The 23,977-nt window shown below is 38.3% G+C and overlaps 1 protein-coding gene across 1 annotated transcript in view; it reads right to left on the bottom strand.

Moving 5' to 3' along the window:
* Nucleotides 1-324: 324 nt before the first annotated feature.
* Nucleotides 325-23,977, bottom strand: part of LOC117304788 (transient receptor potential cation channel subfamily A member 1-like) — a 45,457-nt gene continuing 21,804 nt past the window's right edge. The window contains exons 10-26 of the mRNA XM_033789397.1: nucleotides 23,355-23,518; nucleotides 22,212-22,376; nucleotides 20,326-20,440; nucleotides 19,949-20,115; nucleotides 18,402-18,486; nucleotides 17,836-17,895; nucleotides 15,988-16,083; nucleotides 14,815-14,885; nucleotides 8,574-8,742; nucleotides 8,251-8,331; nucleotides 7,054-7,235; nucleotides 5,426-5,555; nucleotides 4,307-4,504; nucleotides 3,535-3,717; nucleotides 2,660-2,805; nucleotides 2,090-2,224; nucleotides 325-1,109 (exon numbers count right to left, since the gene is read on the bottom strand). Of these exons, the coding sequence (XP_033645288.1) occupies nucleotides 1,016-1,109; nucleotides 2,090-2,224; nucleotides 2,660-2,805; nucleotides 3,535-3,717; nucleotides 4,307-4,504; nucleotides 5,426-5,555; nucleotides 7,054-7,235; nucleotides 8,251-8,331; nucleotides 8,574-8,742; nucleotides 14,815-14,885; nucleotides 15,988-16,083; nucleotides 17,836-17,895; nucleotides 18,402-18,486; nucleotides 19,949-20,115; nucleotides 20,326-20,440; nucleotides 22,212-22,376; nucleotides 23,355-23,518 (2,241 nt within the window). The 3' untranslated portion in view covers nucleotides 325-1,015. The remainder of the gene's footprint in view (nucleotides 1,110-2,089; nucleotides 2,225-2,659; nucleotides 2,806-3,534; nucleotides 3,718-4,306; nucleotides 4,505-5,425; nucleotides 5,556-7,053; nucleotides 7,236-8,250; nucleotides 8,332-8,573; nucleotides 8,743-14,814; nucleotides 14,886-15,987; nucleotides 16,084-17,835; nucleotides 17,896-18,401; nucleotides 18,487-19,948; nucleotides 20,116-20,325; nucleotides 20,441-22,211; nucleotides 22,377-23,354; nucleotides 23,519-23,977) is intronic.

Raw genomic sequence — 23,977 nt, forward strand, 5'->3', positions numbered from 1 at the left:
TTTTAAATTCGGCAGCTTCGTCAACTTTCCATGGTGATGGTACATTGAGCACAATTATTTCGACCATGGTAGAGGTTTTTCAAATAGCTTAACTGATGCTGCTGTCACAATTTGATTTCCCCCCTTTTACAATTTTCTTGAAACATGGTATATAAATCTACTTATTTTTCATTTTTTGTGAAGATGCTATGTTATTGAAATGGGGCTTTATGAAAAAAAAACGCTCTTTATTACCTTTTCATTATACTAAAGATATTATATATAATCATATAATTTAATCTTTATGTACAGACATATAATATGACGGTAATAATCTCTAACTGTTTTTACGGGGCTGGTATAATAACTATTAAAATATCTTGACCTGAAGGAATGGGCAACAAGTTTTAGGAACCTCATCCCCTGAATGAAATACTTAAACAAACTCACTTCCTACCAATTTATATTGAGGCTCTATATGTAGGCATAGTCACAAAATTGATGGTATAGATTAATTTGAAAGATTAACGATTTATAATGTCGGACACATTCAACATAACTATTTAACGTACGTCAGATAACATTACCTGTTGTACCATAATAACATCTTAACTATTAACTACAATTTAAATTTATATTTTCCAAATCAAGCTGAATTTCTAAATAAAATGTTGCTGCAAGTACGAAATGGGTGCACTTTAAACGAGTATTTTTAACGGTTAAGTTTTAATTGATGCCTTTTTGTTAGCAAAACAATTTTTCGTGTGTTGTATTTATTTTACTGGCAATTTGTCAAGTTTTTGGTTATTTTTGTTCTTCAAATAATCAAAGAAAAGTACTGTCGTATATAATGTAGGCTATAGCGCCTGGCTATGCAGTTAACCAACCCTGAAAGCTTACAGTAAATTTATGTCCAATAAATATACCACAATTTCATCCAATTAATGTTTAACAAACATATGTAAATTGTGGGTGTTTTCTCCCTCGGCCCATTGATTTCAACCATTGCAATGACATCTTTGTGCAACCATGTAAATTATACCGATTTTCCCGGGTGTCCAGTAGCCGATGCTGATTTGATACGTGGCTGGTTCCTTTGAGCGGCGCTTACCACTTGGCGGAAGTCAAATCTGAAAATAAACAACAGATCTCGATTATTAATTATTGACGATTCTTGTTGGATAGCATAAAGTGGTAGTCAGTCACTGTGATATCTCCATTAAATACACTATATATTGTGATACGTTACGCCGACTCAGGACACGACTGCCCTTATCGTGAATCCTATTAATCCTATCTTGAAGCGGAATATGTAGGCAGGTATGACATGCATGGAAAACCAGCCGACTCATATAAAAAAACTTAATCGAACGAGGCTCAGTGTCGGGTAAATCTATTGGTGGCGCACTATATTTTTATTCACCCAAATGTACTTGCCACACATAAAAAAAACCCAACACATTAACATCGTGATATTGACGGATTACACTTGCAAATATGTTGTTAACTAGTCCAACACTGTGATATCCATGAGCTTGTGCTGACATTAACATTAATACTGGAACTACTTTACCAACAATGCGTTCCCAGTCCGTTGCAGGTTTTCAAAGCCAAATTATACAACAACAAACTTTCATTTTTAACACCACTGTCATTCCATTGCGTTTAAACCAGCATCAAAGAGTCAAAAGTAATTTCATTTCGCCTCGCCAGTTAAGCATTCACTGGTCACATCATTCGATTTCATTGGGGCGAAATATTCATTCAATTTCGCAAAAAGTCAGCAGCAAGAGCTGGTCAACCACTCAATTTCATCAAAGGTAAATAGTTTTAGTAGTAAAATTCAACCTAATAATGTTCAAAATATTAATTTGTATGACTATAAATTAAACAGAATGACTGAAACAAATCTGAATGGGGAAAAAGGGAAATCATATGTGCACGAAAACGAAATTAAGTGCATTAATAGCTATAAACAAGATCTTAGTTTGAGTGGATAAGGGGAAATGCGTGATGTTGAATGCGTGTGGTAAGAAAATTGAATGAATTTTTGTTGAAATTGGCCGGGAAAATCTACAATGATATTTTCAATCCCAGTAATAGAGCTAACCTTGGGTTTGCTACACCATCCGCTGAGGGCGATACACCCTCATCTTGGTCAGCTTCTGTGTTGATGTCCATCTTCTGCATAATCAGACGCAAGATGTCAGACTGCTTTTCCAGTTGACTTGACAATGACGTCATCCTGGAAACGTGTGAAACATACCGAGTTTTTAAGACTGGTGTCACATTGGCCGTCAAGTTTAAATATTAATTAGCTTTTGACGTTATCAAATTTATTTGATCGGCAACGGAAGCTTTTTGAAAATCCCAAAACTAATAGTGTCACGTCAGTCCATTATAAAATAGTTCAAGGTCACACCGATCTGTAACAGACTATTTTTTGTTAACTGTGTGTTTGCACGAAACAATCAAGCATGGACTTGTCTGTTATAGATTTGGTGGAGACTTTTTTGTAGCCACCCGGACCAAATTAGTTGGCGGTACTGGTTTGTTCCCCAAAAGAACAGTATTTTACCAGTAGTTTCCAATACTTTTCACAGAGTACCCGAGATCTACCCGGTAATTCTTCTGACACCATCGTCCCCCAAAGCTCTCAATGCTGTTCAATTTGACTTACTTCTTCGTGATTGAGGTCATTTCTGTGTTCTTATTGTTGTTGTCCTTCTTGATTGGTAGTCCCTTGACACACGACATCATATGATCACCTGACTTACTTGTCTTATCACACTTGCCGTTTCGAACCTCCTTCCAAAGTTTTCTTGCCTGGATAAAAATCACAACGTATAATGATTCAAAACAGAGTGCAATTATTGATCTCAATGAAAGAGTTGATAAGCTTCGACCATGCAGCTTCGGAGATAAGAACATTGAAGCCGAAGCTGGTGTCATTGACGTCTTTGTACGCGATCGTCTGTTAATCTAGATTTTGAAACATTAGATGCTTGAAAATGCTCTATGTTATGCAAAAAGACAGCACCTTTTAAAGAAGATGGCCATAGTCATAATCTAAACCAAAACTCAGCTGAGTGATTAAGAGACTACTTGTATTGGTTGCCAAAATTTGAGCTCACTCTGCATGAAATTTTTATACAATGAACGGGATATGACTTTGATATAATTTAACTATTGGTTCAATGATATTGATTCAATCAATAGATGAATTACCGCAAACCATTCATCCCCCTATTGAAAATATATTGAAAATGCTTCAATATTCTATAGAAATGTACATCTGTATTATAACTGATTCTACTGCGAAATTTATATATAAATTGGATACCTAAAATATTGTATAAAGTTTAGCTCTGTATTTTTTTCTGTATAGTTGTGAATTATTTATTAACTTCAATTTTTTTTTTTGCCATGGCTTTTCTGCCCTCTCAGTATTTCTGTACCTAAGTGAATAATTGTTACGGGTTTAAATGTAAAAATTCCTTCGAAAAAAAAAAAAAAAGTTTAATTACTAATAGGAAAGTCATTCTTATTACTTACTTTGGATCGTTTAAGTTTGCATCTGATGTTAGAAAAGTTAACCACGTAGTCTTTGTTGACGTACTCCAGAATTCTGGCGGGAATCTTGCCTTCCATTTCCGTATAGAGCTCAACCTGCTTAGCAAGATTCTTCAGCTTAGCGTCTTGCTGGACACTTGCAATATCACCAACTGCTAGACCAATCTGGCGGGGTGCAAGTTGTTAAGGGATCGGGTGAATGTATGGTAGGCCTACATGTTTTTGTTTGGATTAGTTTTTTCATTTCTTTAGTTCTCATTATTTCAACATCTTAAAAAAAAGAAAAACATCAATATCAACCACAAGGAAACTGACTGGGTAAAAAAAAACGATTTTGGGATTGAATGAAGACACATTGACTTGAGTCGGATTCGAACCAACTGAGCTATCTAGCCCTATATTGGCGTCGTCCCTACTTTGTCAATATCTTTGTTCGGGTGCCAGTCAGAAGCCATACAACCGTTAACTGCCGTGTAGCCAGGGATCACACCCAAATTACGATACAACCTGGGAAACGGCAGCCAGGGGAATCACCTTGAGGGGATGCGATATTTTGTTTCAGATTTCAGCCACAGGTCAGTTTCCCTGTTTGTTTTTTTGTTTTGTTTTGTGTTGTTTTTTAATCAGGAATGTTTGACTTTCAGGCTTGTAAATTTTCCGATTTGTAGACCTAGCCTAGGGAATGTCAATATGTTTAGAAACAAATACTCTATTAAAGAAAGAAAGATAGCTCGTACAGGGATGAATTGCTTACCATTAGATTCATCAGAATGATAGTCAGGAATATGAGGAGCAAAGCGAGAAAGAAGTAGGTTGTCTCAGGGTACGGCATGGTTTGATCATCAGAGTCCATTGCTGGATAAACAAAAGAATTGATGAAGTCTATCTCTGCCAACGTCATCGCAAACACACGGAAAATAGAGATCGGTACCGACTCAAACGCTTTGTTTTCCTGCAAACAAAAAATGTATACAATGGAGTTTAGTTACAACAGTTCGTCTAAGGTCAAATATCATCTTAGACAGCTCCAACCTTCCCAATGCAATTTGAAGAGTTTTCGTATTGCTGCTCCACTGTTTCTTTTCTAAAGAATTCTAAAGTCTATCACACTACAGTCACCCACACTGGGAGTTTTGGAAAACCCCAACTTTAAAGGTTCAAATGTTATTGTATTTGGAGATCTTAGAAAGATTGGTTTAATGTTTCAGGCCTTGCATTTAAATGACTTCCAACTTCAAGCATTTAGGGAATGCCTGGCCCAAACAAAAAACCTATGTTAAAAACAAAAATAATGTTTTTGTTTCTTAAGAACAATATCTTAACTATTTCTCAGCGTTAATTATTAAACGCTCTTTGGGGGTCTTAGATGGTCCAAATGTTGCATCTGAAGACAATTGTTAAAATATTTTTTAGCATTAATAGGTATCTTTATGTTTTTTTTTATTTAGTCTGGTTCCTCTGAAGGTCACAATCTTTAAAGGAAAACGTTGCCTTGGATCGGTCGAGTTGGTCTTTGAAAAGCATTTGTAACCGTTTTTTATAAAACGCATATGGGTAGAAAGATGTTGTAAAAGTAGAATACAATGATCCACACAAACATGCCTCGAAATTGCACGGTTTTCCTTTTACCTCGTCGACTAACGCGGTCGGCCATTTATGGGAGTCAAATTTTTGACTCCCATAAATGGCCGACCGTGTTAGTTCGCACAGTAAAAGAAAACCACGCAATTTCGAGTGATACTTGTGTGGATCATTGTACTTTTAAAACATCTTTCCAACCATATGCATTTTTTTAAATGGTTTCAAACGCTTTTTATACTGCCAACTCGTCCAATCCAAGGCAACGTTTCCTTTAATGGTGATTAATTCTTACCTCATCCTTCAGCAAGACGAAGAAAGCCATTGCAAAGGCAATGATGAGACCTAAGAACACTGCCAGAACTTGTACCAGAGTAGTGAGTATGACTTGAAACATCACAACGTAGATACCAATCACTTCGATCCTTTAAACAAAAATTAGCAAACAAAAACTACTTAACCATAATAATAAAATATTATAAATTTATAGTTCTTTTAAAGCGCATTTAAAGGCACCTGGAAGTAAGATTTTTGTCTGTTAAACATAAGAGTATATATTTATTAACAATTAAAAAAAATGTTGAGTAATTGTTTGTCACGATTTATATGTTAAAAAAATTAATTATGTGCTTGGGGGTTGACTCCGCCTACCCCTTTTGTGACGTAGGAAAAGGAAGACTTTGCCTCGATGCGTAGATAAACACACGTGCAAAAGTACATGTAATTCTAAGACGTGAGTTTGTACGCTGCGAAAAAGGTTTTTTTCTGGCATTTTTTCCGGCAATGCCGACCAGGTGTATTGCTGCTGGATGCAGCAAAACAACTAAAGATGGGGTCAGTCTTCATCTATTTCCTGCAGATCCCAAGTATAGGCGGTTGTGGGCTGCGAAAGTCAGATTAACTAGAGCAAAGTGGTCCGGTCCGACGTCTTTTTCAGCGCTATGCAGCGAACACTTCGAGCCGTCGTGCTTCGAATCCGGGATACACCACTCATTTGACATGACGAGAAGAGCCATTCTTAAACACGACGCCGTCCCAACAGTTTTTCCAGCTAGTGGGAAATCGAAGAAGGTATCTGAAAGACGTGACGAACCCAGAGGAGCATTTGCTAAACGTGAAAAAATTCGGGTAAGTTTGAACTTTGAGGGTATGTTTTTAGCTTTTGCCAAGTGACACGAGATTTTTTTGGTACCGCATGCGATTCACCGTGAGTCCAGGCCTATGTGACCCCATTTGGTCACTAAAAAGTCGCATAGTTAAATAAAAATAGCAGCAATAGCTTTTGTAAAAACCACTAGGCGTTCAACATGTTCAAGTTTCAATGTACGTATGTGTGTAAAATCGTGTCTAAATTTGTTTTGATGTGCCATGTTCCCAGACGTAATGTACGGGGGACTGACTACAAATTTTCTCTTCAAATATCGCGCCTTGAATAACGTCACGAACAGCGCCCTCTCGGGTCGGGGCCTAGTCGTAAATTTGTAAATACAATCAAAACTAATATTTTTAAACCTTTGTTAACTTTTTATTCACATTCCTCTTGTAAAAACACATATTTTAGTGACAAAAGCTTTATTTAAAAAAAAATACCACTTCCAGGTGACTTTAACAATAACGCCTAAATGCTCTTTACATTAATAGTGCCCTGGTCATTGGCAAAGAACATTCCTCGAGTTCAAACTTTTCTCCCCTTGAAATGTACTGCGTATTAGATGGAATCTAAGAACCAAACGATACCCTTTAATATAATTCGTAGAATCAAACAATACCCTTCGATATCAATCATAGAACCAAATGAAACCCTCTGATATCAATCGTAGAACCAAACGATACCCTCTAATATCAATCGTAGAACCAAACAGAAACGGTAATAAAGTTCTTAATAATCAAATTCATAAATAACAATGATAGGACGAACATTACCTTTGTTCTAAGAGGAGCATAACAAACCAGCCTAGGAATGCGGCGAAAGCTCCACTCTGCCGTTGCATGTCACTCATGTCATTGAAATCACTACCCAGTAAAAATGGAATAACAAACAACAGAGTGGACGTGTACAAACCCCACTCCAGATAGTTGTTCCAGTCTATAAAGTACCTAAATCGCTTTAACAACAAAAGAAAAATAGAAAGCAAATAAATCTATACCAATCGCAGTAACTTTGGTTTTGTTTCAGATTATATTTTCCCAATAATCGTAATAATAATAATAATAAAAGTGTTGATGTTTTTGACCGAAAAGGTATTTATGAATGGGAATCAAAGTGTGTTGAATCGGTTTCAACTAGTGGTTTAAACCCGCCGAAGCCTGGTTCTTGATCATTTACCTCGACTTCGTCCCGGTAAAATTATCAAGAACCATGCCTCGTTGGGTTTAAACCACTAGTTGAAAACCTCTTCACCACACATTGATTCTCTTATTTAGCGCCATCTATCAAAAAAAGAAAGAAAAAAGGGAAAAAACATTATACAAAGAAAACATTATACAAAGAGTGCCTTATTTGGAAACAAATAGGGCCCAGGATGAAGCTGTGCGACTGCCGATTGGTAACTATAGTAATAAAAGGGAGACAGTTTTTTCTTTATTCACCAAAAATTGTTAAGATTCAGATTCATTCATTCATTCATTTTTATAAAAAAAAAAAAATACTGGCAGCACGAAGCTGAATAATGTGGCATTACAAGGAAAAAATATTGATAAAAATTGCACAGATAAAAGACATAAAATTGCACCACCACGGGGTACATTATAAAAAAATAGACTATGTTGCGCCTTGATTGCCGATAAACACTTCACATTAAATAATTGTAGGGTGCCTATCACACAACGTCAACAAATAGAGAGGAGTAGTAAATAAACCACCGTGGATCTGATTGGAGATATTGTAAATGATTTGTGATTGAACAAAAGAATTGACTAGAGCCTGATATTAACCCACGACTTCCGGTTTAACGTGCCGGCACTCTGAGCTATCTACAACCATGTAGTTGGGGGTCTCTCTGTTTTGTAAATACCTTTGTTCTGGAGGTCGTTGGTTCAAATCTCGCGTAACTATTGTTTTCCTTTGTTCAACCCCAAATCAAAAACAAAAGGAATCTACATACAGAAATTTATATATACCTCATGGCACATCTGCGCAAACTCTTTCAGGACGCTCAAAACGCAAAAGCCAGTCGCAATGTACACAGAAATCGTCATCATCTGTAAGAATAGATAAGTTAATTGCAGAATGTTAAGATCGTGTAAAACACTCCCTCTGTTAGGTCTGTCACTCTGCTTCTCGGTCAGAAAATGACGCAAAAACCATACTTCAGACATGCGTACTTGTAGGCACTGGACATGTTTGGTAAATTGTCAACTAGTATTCTCAGTTGATGTATCACAACACATAATAATGGTTTGGACCATAATGGTCCCGGAAGTTTGAAATACGCAATACTTACACATTCCATTGTCGGGTTGGGTTCATCAGTCGCCTCCATGGTAACATTACTCGTAGTCTCATTAGCATGTGTATTAGAGGAGCAGTTGATTGCAAGGAAGGTCAGGCATGCAAGGAAAGCTAAGTAGATGGTCGTACCTGTAAAGTGGATGAGCAGTCCGTAGGACTTCCTAATCAAGATGGAATCAGATGGCAATTGTGAGACTTTAAAACCATTCAACTATGGTTAAATGAGTAAATAATAGCAGGGTAGCACCACCAGGGCCCAATTTTATAACATAATAACAGGCATTTGCAGAGCAGTCTTACACAGGGTACCAGGGCGCTTTCGTAGAGCTACTAAAAGACACTGGACACTATTGGTAAATGTAAAAAACCAGTCTTCTCACTTGGTGTATCTCAACATATGCATGAAATAACAAACCTGTGAAAATTTGAACTCAATTGGTCGTCGAAGTTGCGAGATAATAATGAAAGAAAAAATACCTTGTCACACGAAGTTGTGTGCTTTCAGATGCTTGATTTCGAGACCTCAAATTCAAAATATGAGATCTCGAAATCAAGTTCGCGGACAATTACTTCTTCCTCGAAAACTACGTCACTTCAGAGGGAGGCGTTTCTCACAATGTTTTATATTACAACACCCCTTACCAATATTCTGCCTTTTCATTGGTTTAGAGCGCGTCACATGATATGTCTTAGTTTTGCTAGACGACGGCCGTGTGATAGCGCATCGGTTTGCCGTGCGCTAGTCCGAAAGACTAGCACACGGCGTGCAGTACCCAGACGTCCGTTGCGTGTACGAGGATCATAAATTATTAGTCTGTAACCATTTCGGATTACATGACACTACATGCAGAGCACAGTGAAAAGTTTTCGCAATCTGTATTCGCTTCGTCCGTGGATTGTAGCATTCAGGTCTGTAAAGTTTGTACAGTATTTAGAAATGTTTGGGGTGTTATAAAACAAATATTTGGCTGCTTTTACTCGTGCGATGGTTTAAACTATAGTCAGGCAGCTTATGACCATATTTGAGATGGATGTGGACGTTCCGGACAAAAGCACCAAATTTTGTCTACGTGTTCCTTAATACCTAAGCTTTGCATTTTTGATAGGAACCACCTCACCAAGACGTATTATGGCGGCCATCTTGGATTTTCAAGATGGCCGCCATTTAAAAACCTGTTTTTGCCAGTATCTCACCTCCTGAGTCACATAGGATCACAATTATGGTGTCTAGATATACATTTCCATGGTCAAGGAATACATCTTCACCACTTAGAAAAGCAAAAGTGCTTTATTTCTTTGTTATGGCGGCCATCTTGGATTTTTAAGACGGTCACCATATGAACAACCCATATTTGCCGGTATCTCGCCTCCAAAGTCACATAGAATCACAAATAGTGTGATCAAATATATAGTTCCATGGTCAATGGATCCAACTGTACAACTCAGAAGAGCAGCAGTGCCTTCTTTCTTTTATATAGCGGCCATCTTAGGTTTTCAAGATGGCCGCCATTTGAAGAAAACACATGTTTATCAATATCTCACCGTCTAAATCATTTATAATAACAATTATGGTGACCAAATATACATTTTCATGGTCAAGGAATCTAATTGTACCACTCAGAAGAGCAGCAGCGTCTTCTTTGTTTTGGATAGCGGCCATCTTGGGTTTTCAAGATGACCGCCATATGAAGAAAACATATATTTTATCAATATCGTACCTTCTAAATCACTTATAATCACAATTACAATTATGGTGACAAAATAATATACATTTTCATGGTCAAGGAGTCCAACTGTACCATTTAGAAGAGCAGCAGTGCTTTCCTTCTTTTATGTAGAGGCCATCTTGGGTTTTCAAGATGGCCGCCATCAGAAGACAAAAATGTATTTGCCAATATCTCACCTTCCAAGTCACTTAGAGTCACAATAATGGCTTCTTATATTATTGTTCTTGTCAAGGAATGCAACTGTACCACTTGGAAAAGCAGGGGCGTTTTTCATTTTATTCTGAGGCCATCGATCACTTTCAAGATGGCTGCCAAGAATAAACCCATTTAATATCTCACCTTCTTCGTTCGTTGATCAGGATCACAAATTTGCTATTTGACAACTTGGGTCATACTCCACCTAGTACAACTGCACTGTAATCAGCATGTTTCAATTTATTTGAGAGAACAGCAAAATGAAATGAAACTGCCTGTGACTTAATTACACGAACATCACCAGTTGTCAGACATCTCTGACCTTGTGCCAGCTGGGGCTGTTAAAGACACTGGACACCATTGATAATTGTCAAAGACCAGTATTCTCTCTTCCCAGCAACCATGTTCGCTGGCCAGATCTGGTCCAGACGTGGCAGGTGATACGATGGCATTGTCTGGGTCAGATAATAGTAGATCTGGGCCAGGTCTGACCACACAAGGTTGGATGATGTTAGAACTTGGCCAGGTCTGGCCACAACCAGGTTAGATGATGTCTGATTTTGGCAAGGTCTGGCAACACAGGTTAGATGATGCTAGATCTTGGCCAAGTCTGGCCTCACTAGGTATGATGTTAGATCTTGGCTAGGTCTGGCAACACAAGGTGAGCTGTTGTCTGATCTGTGCCAGGTCTGGCCACACACTAGGTTAGATGATGCTAGATCTGGGCCAAGTCTGGCCACACCTGATTACTTGCCAAGAATGTGAACATTTAGGCTAAATGTGGGTTCTGGCAAAGGCTTTATACTTCATCACACTAGTGCCATCTGCAAAGGGCTATAAGTAGCACAAAATACTGCCTTCCATACAGTTTAATGGGATGTTTAAACACATCTGCATTCCATGCCAAAGGCAATATATCAGCATGGGACATGTGCCTTAACCCATCTTGTAACTCCATCCTGTCCCAGAAATATGGTTGAGGCTCAATATTTTGAACATACAACTACGCAGTAGTTGAGCAAGAGGCTGTCCTCAACCAACGCCTTCTCGATGACTCTCATGATCGCCTTCCACGCATCCCGGTCCAGCATCAGCGTCCTTAACTCAGATGTTCTTTGCTATGTCCTTCTCCAGCTGATCTACAAATTACGTTAGTCTCCTCTTCCGGCCCCTTTCTCCTGTTTCCATCGATGGGTTCCCAAAGAACTAGCTAGCTCTGGATGTCTGACACAGAGGCCAGCTAGCCTCATTACTTCGTTCCCTGATCTTGACAGATACCATTAATTGAGACCTCACTCGTCTCATGCCATAAAGTGCCTTCCATGCCAAAACTCTCCTCACACTTAAACTACTTATTGTACAGTATGATAAGTCTAGTGACCTTAAACATGTAAATGAAACAAAAAGGGGTTGAGTCAGAAGACAGGCAATGGAGATCCCCAAATTGTAAGTTGTTGCAGCATGCAACACGAGTTGCCTAAAAGATTGGAGTGACAGCAGAGTGAAAAAACGCACACATTCCAATGATATCAATATAAACCACATTCCAATGATTGAGGATGGACTCTCGTTCGAAATATTGGCTGGAGTTCTGCAAGGCGACATGCTGGATCCATCTTTATTTATTATTGTACGCCCTGAGACAAGCCCTTAAAGAACACGAGGATCTAGGCTTCGCCATCACCCCAAGAAAGTCTAGAAGAATCGGCCCAGTGACCCACTCTGACCTAGACTTCGCAGATGCTATAGCCCTACTGTCTGACAACATCATAGAGGCTAATCAAGAGCTACTCAGCAGATTTGATTCGGAGTGTGAGAAGGTTGGTCCCAATCTCAATGCCAAGAAGACGGAGTATATGTGTACAACATTGGGGATCATGCTCCGCTAATGACCTTCGGAGGTTCATCACTTAAGGTGGACGACTTCAAGTACCTCGGCTCCAGGATGCAGAGCACAGAGAAAGACATAAGGTCCATAAGGCGCTTTCATGGAAAGCCCTCCATGACATGAAGAAGATCTGGACATCTCAACTTCCCAAAGGTTTAAAGCTGAGATTATTTCATGCTGCAATAGAAACCATCCTGCTGTATGGGTGTGAGTCTTGGACTCTCAACAAGGCGATGACCAAATCCACCAATGGCTGCTACACCACGATGCTACGGATGGCACTGAATGTCTCATGGAGGGATCACATCACCAACCTGGAGCTGGTCACTGTCTACGGCACCCAAAGCTACCAGCCAATAAAGTCATCGTGTGGGAGCCCACTCACGGCAGGTGCGGCCCCGGAAGACCCAACAAGACCATCCTAAAGACCTTGATTGAAGACGCAGGAGTAGTCAACAAGGAGGAGCTAATCAGCTGTATGCAGGATAGAGTTGTGTGGCGTGTCAGACATAGAGCCTGCTTGCGACAACTTGGGTCGACTGAGTGAGTGAGTCTCGATGACGACAGTCAATTTTTCATTCCTGTGTGGACTTTCATTCAACCTTAAAACTCCAAGATGGCCGCCATAAAAAAGAAAACATTGCTTCTGTTCTATTTGTATGCATTAGCCATGCAAATGTATGTATCAGACGTGACTTACAAGGTTAGATCTTGAAAACCCAAGATGGTTACTATAAAACAAAGAAGGCACTGCTGCTCTTCTGAGTGGTTCAATTAGATTCCTTGACCGTGAAAACATATATTTGGTCACCATAATTGTGATTATAAGTGATTAAGAAGGTGAGATATTGATAAAATATGTGTTTCCTTCATACGGCGGCCATCTTGAAAACCCAAGATGGCCGTAATATAAAAGAAAGAAGGCACTGCTGCTCTTCTGAGTGGTACAGTTGGATCCATTGACCATGGAAATATATATTTGGACACAATATTTTTGATTCTATGTGACTTTGATTGAAGACGCAGGAGTAGTCAACAAGGAGGAGCTAATCAGCTGTATGCAGGATAGAGTTGTGTGGCGTGTCAGACATAGAGCCTGCTTGCGACAACTTGGGTCGACTGAGTGAGTGAGTCTCGATGACGACAGTCAATTTTTCATTCCTGTGTGGACTTTCATTCAACCTTAAAACTCCAAGATGGCCGCCATAAAAAAGAAAACATTGCTTCTGTTCTATTTGTATGCATTAGCCATGCAAATGTATGTATCAGACGTGACTTACAAGGTTAGATCTTGAAAACCCAAGATGGTTACTATAAAACAAAGAAGGCACTGCTGCTCTTCTGAGTGGTTCAATTAGATTCCTTGACCGTGAAAACATATATTTGGTCACCATAATTGTGATTATAAGTGATTAAGAAGGTGAGATATTGATAAAATATGTGTTTCCTTCATACGGCGGCCATCTTGAAAACCCAAGATGGCCGTAATATAAAAGAAAGAAGGCACTGCTGCTCTTCTGAGTGGTACAGTTGGATCCATTGACCATGGAAATATATATTTGGACACAATATTTTTGATTCTATGTGACTTTGGAGGCGAGATACCGGCAAATATGGGTTTTTCATATGGTGACCGTCTTAAAAATCCAAGATGGCCGCCATAACAAAGAAATAAAGCACTTTTGCTTTTCTAAGTGGTGAAGATGTATTCCTTGACCATGGAAATGTATATCTAGACACCATAATTGTGATCCTAGGTGACTCAGGAGGTGAGATACTGGCAAAAACAGGTTTTTAAATGGCGGCCATCTTGGAAATCCAAGATGGCCGCCATAATACGTCTTGGTGAGGTGGTTCCTATCAAAAATGCAAAGCTTAGGTAATAAGGACCACGTGGAAAAAATTTGGTGCTTTTGTCCGGAACGTCCACATCCATTCGCTAAGCTGCCTGACTACTATTTCCCCTCGGGAAAATAGAACGCTCCGGGGATCACCTCGGGAGTCATAGTTTTACCCTTAGCACTCGAAGCAGTCAATATTTGTATACTATCAACAGCTCCCTATTACTCGTTACCAAAAAAGATTTTATTTTAATAATTATTTTGAGTAATTACCAATAGTGTCCACTGCCTCTTATTTATAACTATATTTATTTACTTGTAATCAATTGTCCTGTAATTTTGTTGTTGTACAAATATAATGGAAATAAAACAAACAAACACGATGATTGGCGGCAAATGCAAAATTGCAATTCACAGCTTAACGTATCTTTAACACACGTTTGGCCTTCTTGTTTTTGCATTACTCTTAGTTATACAGTGAGTGGATGGCCACGTCGCGATAGTAGAGCGACGGAGAACAACAACTTACGAAGATATAACAAATGTTGCTAATAATATCTTGTGGTTTTAACTATTAATTACCATTTGTGGTTGAGATACTCTAAGCAGACTGGGTGGGACAGTATACCCATTTGATCATGCTCAACCGCCATCTGCGTGTAAGAGAAACATTTGTATTTTATATCTTGAAGATGGTAATTGGTTTTTTTTTTTTGTCAAATAAAAGGCGAGTAAAACAAGATGGCTTAACAAGATAAATTCCGCACAGACGTATATGCGAAAGAGTTGTTAATGGTAGTTGAAAGGTGCTCTTAATATTGTAGACATTATATTCTTCTCCAGAAGACGATCAGAGCATACTGATCGCAACGTCGAGTTGAACCAATTCAGAACCACCCCAACTCATTAGAGATAGTCATTATATGATGTTATCGCAAACATTTCTATATTATATTATTCTGACCAAGTAAACATCACATATACAGGTTAATGACTATGATACACTTAAAGGAACACGTTGCCTTGGATCGGACGAGTTGGTCTATATAAAGTCTTTTTAAATGCATATGGTTGGAAAGATGTTTTAAAAGTAGAATACAATGATCCACACAAGTTTTCCTCGAAATTGCGTGGTTTTCCTTTTACTGTGCAAACTAACACGGTCGGCCATGTTGTCTCCCATAAATGGCCGACCGTGTTAGTCGACGAGGTAAAAGGAAAACCGTGCGATTTTGAGGCATGTTTGTGTGGATCATTGTATTCTACTTTTACAACATCTTTCTACTCATATGCAATTTATAACAAACGGTTACAAACGCTTTTCAAAGACCAACTCGACCGATCCAAGGCAACGTGTTCCTTTAACATTTTCTATTTATATAGAATAAAGAAATTTGTATTAATTTTAGAGAAATTAAGCAAGAAATGCACTGCTTTGCACAGTTTTTTTCAGCCCATGGTGAAAAACGGCTAATACGTATGGAAATGATATGCATATGGCCCCCTGACGTCTGGTGGCTATAGTCCCCATAGACCTTTTCGCAAATACTGGGGCGCGCGCGTAAAGCTTGGAATTAGGTGCATTGTGGTCTAGCTGGTATCCAAATTTGATCCATATCTATCCCACAATGCACCTCATTCAACAGTCTGCGCTTACGCATTGGTATTTGCGATAAGTTCTATAGCTTGACACGAAACACAAAGTACACACACTGCAGCCTAACGAGACAAACATGTTAAATACAGGAAACTTACATTAAGTGCACACAGTGGGTTGGTAGGGAAACCATCTTTCTTATTCTTTATGCGCTCTTCAAGGGGCAACTGCAGAAACTTGAATTCATACAGAACCTGTAAATGAAGATATATAAGCAAGTAGTTTTCTTTATGTTAGATCATGTAATAATTTGTTATTGGCACTGGACAATTTGGGACCGTAATTACTCAAAATAACTTTTAGCATAAAAAACTCAGCTGATGTCTCGAATTAAAGGCATCTAAAGTCACAAGGGTTTTTTTCACTCGCAACTTCGACGACCGAGTTCAAATTTTCAAGGGCTTGTTATTTTATGCATATGTTGAGATACACCACGTGAGCCAGTGCCTTTAATAATAATAATAATAATAATAATAATAATAATAATAATAATAATAAGACATTTGTAAAGCGCCTAATGCAAAAGCCTCTAAGCGCATTAAAGAAACAATAAAATAAACAATTAGAGAAAGATACAAGATACAAATAGGCAAATTACAAAAAAGAAGCTTTAAACAACTGAGTTTTCAACAAGGACTTAAAACATTGTAAAGTATTAGCTTGGCGAATATGCACAGGAAGACTATTCCAAAGAAACGGTGCGGCGTAAGAAAAAGATCTGTGGCCATAAAAAATGGAAGAAGCTCTAGTAGCAGAAAGCAATGACTGTTGAGATGATCGTAAAGTCCGAGTAGGGGAATAATGATGAACAAGTTCAGATAAATAAGCAGGAGATTGACATGTTTGAGCCTTGAAAGTTAACAGAAGAATTTTGTAAACTGTTCGGAACTTAACTGGGAGCCAATGCAATTGCATTAGTACAGGTGTAATATGGTGAGAACGAGGCAGACAAGAAACGAGGCGAGCAGCAGTGTTCTGTACACGTTGAATTTTAGCAAGATCTTTATCGGGGAGTCCATACAGAAGTGAATTGCAGGAATCAAGTCTAGTAGTGACGAAGGCATGAACAAGACGAAGAGTAGTTGCTTCATCCAGGTAGCGGCGAATTTGTGATATTTTCCTAATAGCCATGAGAGCTCCTTTGCAAACATTATCACAATGTCTACTCATACACAATGATGAATCCATAATAACACCGAGGTTACGGGCAAATTCAGATGGTTCAATGACAGACTGGGCAATTGGTATTGTTGGCGGCGAAATCTTTTTTGCGAAATGAGATCTCAAAACTAAAATCTCAGTTTTTGAGTCATTCAAAGCAAGTTTATTTGACAACGCCCAAGATTTGACATCTTGAATGCACACTTCAACTTTTGCAATGGCAGAAGCGCGATCAGCTGGATCAAATGTAATGTAAAGCTGGGTGTCGTCAGCGTAAGCAACACTAGAAATACCATGGGCAGCAATGAGGTCTTGCAAGGGTGCACTGAACAATATAAATTCAAGTGGCCCAGCTACAGAACCTTGTGGAACACCACACCAGAGATGATGGCGATCTGATTTAACATTGTTGATGAGAACATGCTGGGTTCTGTTGTTCAGATAAGAAGAGAACCAGTTAAGGGCAGTTCCAGTAATTCCATAGCGTGAAGATAAACGTTGGCTGAGATGCTCATGGACTACACACGATATTTTAGGTAAACCATGATCAGGTTTACAGTAGAGTATTTATGGTAACAAGAACAAAATCACTGTTCATATGATGTAACAACAGCGGGGTTCACATAAATTGTAATCATTTAAACCTTGCCTCCTTGAAAGTTATGATTTAAGTTTTGGGGTTAGCAAAATACTTGGACGGGGTTTGAACGTGCAACCTCTGGCTTAACGTGCCGGTGTGCTAGGGAAATATATCCGCCATATTTTATAAGAATGAATCTTCTTACCCAGTAGTCCGGGCTGGTAGGGGTATCGGCCGATGTGGTCACACTGCGATCCAACATTTTCTGCAAAACAATGTAAAAACTAATAAGCATTTGTTTTTTACTTTTTGAAGAAATTACATACGCATAATATACACTTTATTGTTATAAAAATTTGCATAACTCATAACAAAACATAGCTTACTTCAATATACATTGCACAACTTGTCGAGTGTACATGCTACGATAGTTCCAACTCATAGGGCATTCTTTTACAATAAACGATTCATTTTATTTATTTCCCATTCAACTCATTTCGACTATATCGAAAAAGGAAGGACAATTTGTTCTCTCATAAATGTGAATTCAAACTGCCACCAATGACCAATTCAGGAACAGTTCAGCTTTGCATTGATATATACCATATAAAAAGAGAGTATTAAACAATAACAAATATACTGGATTGAAAAAAGTTTCCTTACTTTTTGTTTACATAAGATGTGATACACGAAGAGTGGGCCTTGGACAATACTGTATACTGAAAGTGTCCAATGGCTTTAAGGCTGCAAACAGGAAAGACATTGACTTACCTTATAAACAAGCGGCATTTTACCAATGAGTTTGCGAAGTGCCTCTCGGTCTGATCTTACAAACATAGCAAATGCTTCCTCTCCTCTGAAACCAATCGAATGGATAAAAAGAGAACCAACAACGGTAAACTTCAAAACCTGAACATTATGTTACTGCGCGTTTAAAGGCTTTGCTGTAGTTGGACCTTTCAGTCCAATTGGTTGGTAAGTTGCTTGCAACAGCTGTTTTAGCTTCTCACTTAAAGGCAGTGGACACTATTGGTAATTGTCAAAGACTAGCCTTCACAGTTGGTGTATCTCAACATATGCATAAAATAACTACCCTGTGAAAATTTGAGCTCAATCGGTCATCAAAGTTGCGAGATAATAATGAAAGAAGAAAACACCCTTGTCACACGAAGTTGTGTGCGTTTGGATGGTTGATTTCGAGACCTCAAGTTCTAAACCTGAGGTCTCGAAATCAAATTCGTGGAAAACTACTTCTTTCTCGAAAACTATGGCACTTCAGAGGGAGCTGTTTCTCACGATGTTTTATACCACCAACCTCTCCCCATTACTCGTCACCAAGAAATGTTTTATGCTAATAATTATTTTGAGTGTCCACTGCCTTTAAATATAAATACAATTTGTTCCATGAGAAAAACACATTGAAGAAAATGTGAGGCAGATATATAGATCAAATGCACCATACACTATTAATTACTGTGGTGGTATCTTATCAACTGTATTTTCCATTTCTGCAAGTATCCATGCAGTTGGTGAGTGCTGTTAAATGGTTGGCATGCGTAGATCTGTAAGTACACATATCTCAGTACAGAGTTACATATAAAGACGCACCTAAACTAAACATCGGTATAAATCCATCACAAATTCTTGCTTCAATCTGCAGAGCAGAAGTTATTGCAGGCAAAACTTTGTCATAGACTGCAGTTATCTGTGGTTTCATCATCATAGCTTTATTCAAGTTCAGTTACATTATTCCAGAAAGAAAAGGGATATCAGTCAAACTAATAATTGTGTCATTCATTTTGGTTGTTACCGATTTTTACCGATGTGTGTTAGAACTATACGTTCAGTACTTACTCAAATTCTGTGAAAAAAAATCACAGGTGGGAGTCGAACCCATGACCTTTGCAGTTCTAGAGCAGTGTCAAACCAACTAATATATTGTGTCATTTTATATTTTACAGTTTACTAATTACGGATTCCCAGGAATTGACGCTGTAGTAGAATTTGTCAATCTATAGTTCTGCTCCAGAATATTTTATTGAGTATTTTGTACATTGACTGTTGAATTCTTTTTTGTAATAGTGATTAGGTATTCTTTTATACTGAGATATTTATTACCAGGTGCTTGGGGATAATCACATCTGTTTGATAACATGGTGGTTTTTAGAGGGATTAGGGTTTGTTTTTACCTTTCTACTTCACTGGTCTACTCCTGGTGTAGATTTTTGTGTTGTCCGAAGATTCAAAATAAATAAATATATAAACAAACAAATCAATAAAGAAGTAAATCAACTCTGTGATGCATCACAATATCCAACCTGTCATGTGATATAATAGCCATGGCAACGTCTTCATTATTACACCCTATCACGACCGACATGAGTCCCAGTTTGTCATTATTCAGAATAAGATCTGCTCCCGCTGTCAGCAAGAAGTCCACGGAGGATGGCTGGTTCTCTTTAGCCGCTAACTGCATTGCAGTGTCCTGAGTTAAATATAAGAAGACACATTTACAGGATTTGCTTATATCCCAAAAAAAATTAGAATTCATCTCAACACCAATCTTTCAGAGAGCTGCTATTGCCTGCAAATTCCTTTTATGTTGTTAACAACAATTTTGTTTTTAATATGAATGTGCAAACAAACCCTGGAAATCATCATATGAACTGGGTTTTTGTTATTGTTTCCTACTTACCCCATTGTCGTCTACTTGATCCAGTAGATATCTATGTGTATTTAGCAATGTCTGAACAGAGTCCAAGTAACCACCCATTGCAGCTAGATGCAATGGAGTACGGCCTTTATAATCCCTAACATAGTCACAAAGACACAAACCGTATAACGGTAAGAAATTTCAATGGTAAACTTAATTTATCTTGAAATGTCCTGTGCGAAAAGTTCATAAAATGAAGTAAAAAGACAACATGATTTCAATACTTAGTGTAGCAATGACTGTCTACACTTCCATAGAGAATGTTATTCATTTTAACACATTGGATGTACACCCACTTTGAGGGTTTGATACCTTTCTATGTTTTTATAGCTTGGTGTTCAGTCAAAAACATCGCTCTGCTTTTGCGGTTTGTAAACGCACAATTAGTAGAATTCTCCAATATGATTTGAGGCATTGCTTGGTGAGGTGTCAATATAAATTTGGTTTGCGGTAACACAATGTGTATATTATATTTGGTTAGCGGTAACACCGTGTGTGTATTATATTTGGTTAGCGGTAACACCATGTGTGTATTATATTTGGTTAGCGGTAACACCATGTGTGTATTATATTTGGTTAGCGGTAACACCATATGTGTATTATATTTGGTTTGCGGTAACACCATGTGTATATTATATTTGGTTAGCGGTACACCATGTGTATATTATATTTGGTTAGCGGTAACACCATGTGTGTATTATATTTGGTTAGCAGTAACAACATGTGTGTATTATATTTGGTTAGCGGTAACACCATGTGTGTATTATATTTGGTTTGCGGTAACACCATGTGTGTATTATATTTGGTTAGCGGTAACACCATGTGTGTATTATATTTGGTTAGCGGTAACACCATGTGTGTATTATATTTGGTTTGCGGTAACACCATATGTGTATTATATTTAGTTTGCGGTAACACCATGTGTGTATTATATTTGGTTTGCGGTAACACCATGTGTGTATTATATTTGGTTAGCGGTAACACCATGTGTGTATTATATTTGGTTAGCGGTAACACCATGTGTGTATTATATTTGGTTAGCGGTAACACCATATGTGTATTATATTTGGTTAGCGGTAACACCATGTGTGTATTATATTTGGTTAGCGGTAACACCATGTGTGTATTATATTTGGTTTGCGGTGACACCATGTGTGTATTATATTTGGTTAGCGGTAACACCATGTGTGTATTATATTTGGTTTGCGGTAACACCAGGTGTGATTTTATATCTGGTTAGCGGTAACACCATGTGTGTATTATATTTGGTTAGCGGTAACACCATGTGTGTATTATATTTGGTTTGCGGTAACGCCATGTGTGTATTATATTTGGTTAGCGGTAACACCATGTGTGTATTATATTTGGTTAGCGGTAACACCATGTGTGTATTATATTTTGTTTGCGGTAACACCATATGTGTATTATATTTGGTTTGCGGTAACACCATGTGTGTATTATATTTTATTAGCGGTAACACCATGTGTGTATTATATTTGGTTTGCGGTAACACCATGTGTGTATTATATTTGGTTAGCGGTAACACCATGTGTGTATTATATTTGGTTTGCGGTACTGCAGTCCCAGTCTATCTCTCATATTATTGTGGAAGGAAAGTTAGGCTGTATCCGAATTGGCGTCTACATCTACGGCTACGGCTGTTGCTAAGTGTGTTGCTATGGACGTATTTACCTCAACGCATGGTGACGCGGACAGTAGCTCTAACACTAACATCAAACTTGTTTTTTCGTGACTTGGGTGTAAAGAGACAAATTCACCCAAACCAAATAGTGTCCTTAGTATTGTGTCCACCATACCTCATAATGATTTTTATGCATGATGGCTTTAAGTTCTGTAAACCTTCTTACCGGTGAAGTAGAGCTCCTCGCAGTATCAGCATTGAAATGACCTTGCTGTGGCCGCTCAATGATGCGATGTGTAGAGCAGTCATACCTGCCCCATCAACATCATTGATAATGTTGGGTCCAATGGCGCTATCAAGTAACCGTCTACAGGAGTTATAACGCCCATACCTGGTCCGGTAAACGGAGGAAAAGTCAATAAAAAAGACCAGAGTGAAATCGAGAAACAACGAACAAGAAAAGCACATAGAAAAACAAATAACATTCTTTTTCGTGTGAATGTACGAGATTATGAAACTCAAAGTGGTCAATCTCCCAAGCGCACAGGTACCCTATGCGGTTCAGTTCCCGAATGCTGGAGATTGTGGGTTCGATTCCTACTAATCACACTTTACAAGAGACTTAGTGCTCGCTTGATCTTGACCTTAGCTCATACAATAATATTAATAATTGGCACTTTTATAGCGCCGGTATCCGCCGCAAGCGGCGCTCATGGCGCTGCTCTACAAAAGAACAACCAGCAAGCAATGAAAGAAGCACCGGCTTAGCCAATGGGAACATTCAGAAGACGAATACGGTATTAGTGTCCCAACTTTTTCTCTTTAAAACAGACCATCTATATTTAAGTAAAGTATTATATGTTGTGCATATACAATTAAATTCGTTTCATTTACATGTCTGCTTGTTGATTCGTTGGTTATGTGGTTTGGTATTCCAAACTACCTGAAAACTAACATATCTTTGTAATGTAGGGACTTGAAACACTATGTTGAGTTACACACCTCCTTACATTTTTGGTAGAATAAGTTTTATATGTCCAGTAGAACAAATGAAATGACAGATCTGCGTGTTTTTGTAAGGGTATAGGTAAGATATAATAATAATAAAATAATATAATAATATCGAAGTCTTATATAGCGCACGTATCTGCCAAACAAGGTACTCAAGGCGCTGAGTATAGACAAACTTTCAGAAAGAAAATGGAATCAGTGTTATTTTGAACGGGAACGTCAGCTAGAATTGGCAACTGCCAAGAGAGTTAATTGTGAGAATTAATAATAATAATAATAATAATTTACACTTTTATATAGCGCATTATATGAATTAACATCTCTGTGCGCTTTACAATACAACAAATTACAAACTGACCTTGCGGCAAAGTGTAATGGTGATTGTTTCTGGTTGTTCTTGAGATTGACGGTTGCTCCAAGTTCGATCAGGCTCTGCAGAGACTGGATGTTACCGTCCCGTGTGGCGTAGTGAATGGGCGTACATCCTGAAGAGTCTACGTTGTTCAAGAGAACGTGTATAGCCTGCATTGAGAAGTAAACATCAAGTTAGTTTAGGAGGTACAGCCATAATCTTCTACCACATTCAAGTAAATAAAACAGAGGCAGAAAGTTGGGGTTTTATCCAAGGGGTAACATTGCAGACAGATTTGGCTTCTTGCAGATGCAAACCCCCAGGGACCTGGCAGCCGATTTCACGAAACGCTAGGATTAATCCTAACTCGAGTTAGGACGAGTAAATCGCCGTAACTTAGGATGGGTTCAATGCGTCCTACGTATTTAGATACGGAACTGAAAGTCCTCAGATTAATCCTAAGTTTGGAAGAGTTTGGTGAAATCGACGGCAGAGATGGTTTAATTTAAGTAATGAACACATTTGAAAACGTTCAAGATGCATGCAGCATGAACGTGAAAATTCAATGGGAAACTTTTGGGACGCTTGGTGGCGACAGACTTACCAGGTAAATTCCATTGTTTTCAGTA

Source organism: Asterias rubens, chromosome 21 (genome assembly GCF_902459465.1).
Source record: "Asterias rubens chromosome 21, eAstRub1.3, whole genome shotgun sequence".
Taxonomy (NCBI): Eukaryota; Metazoa; Echinodermata; class Asteroidea; order Forcipulatida; family Asteriidae; genus Asterias; species Asterias rubens.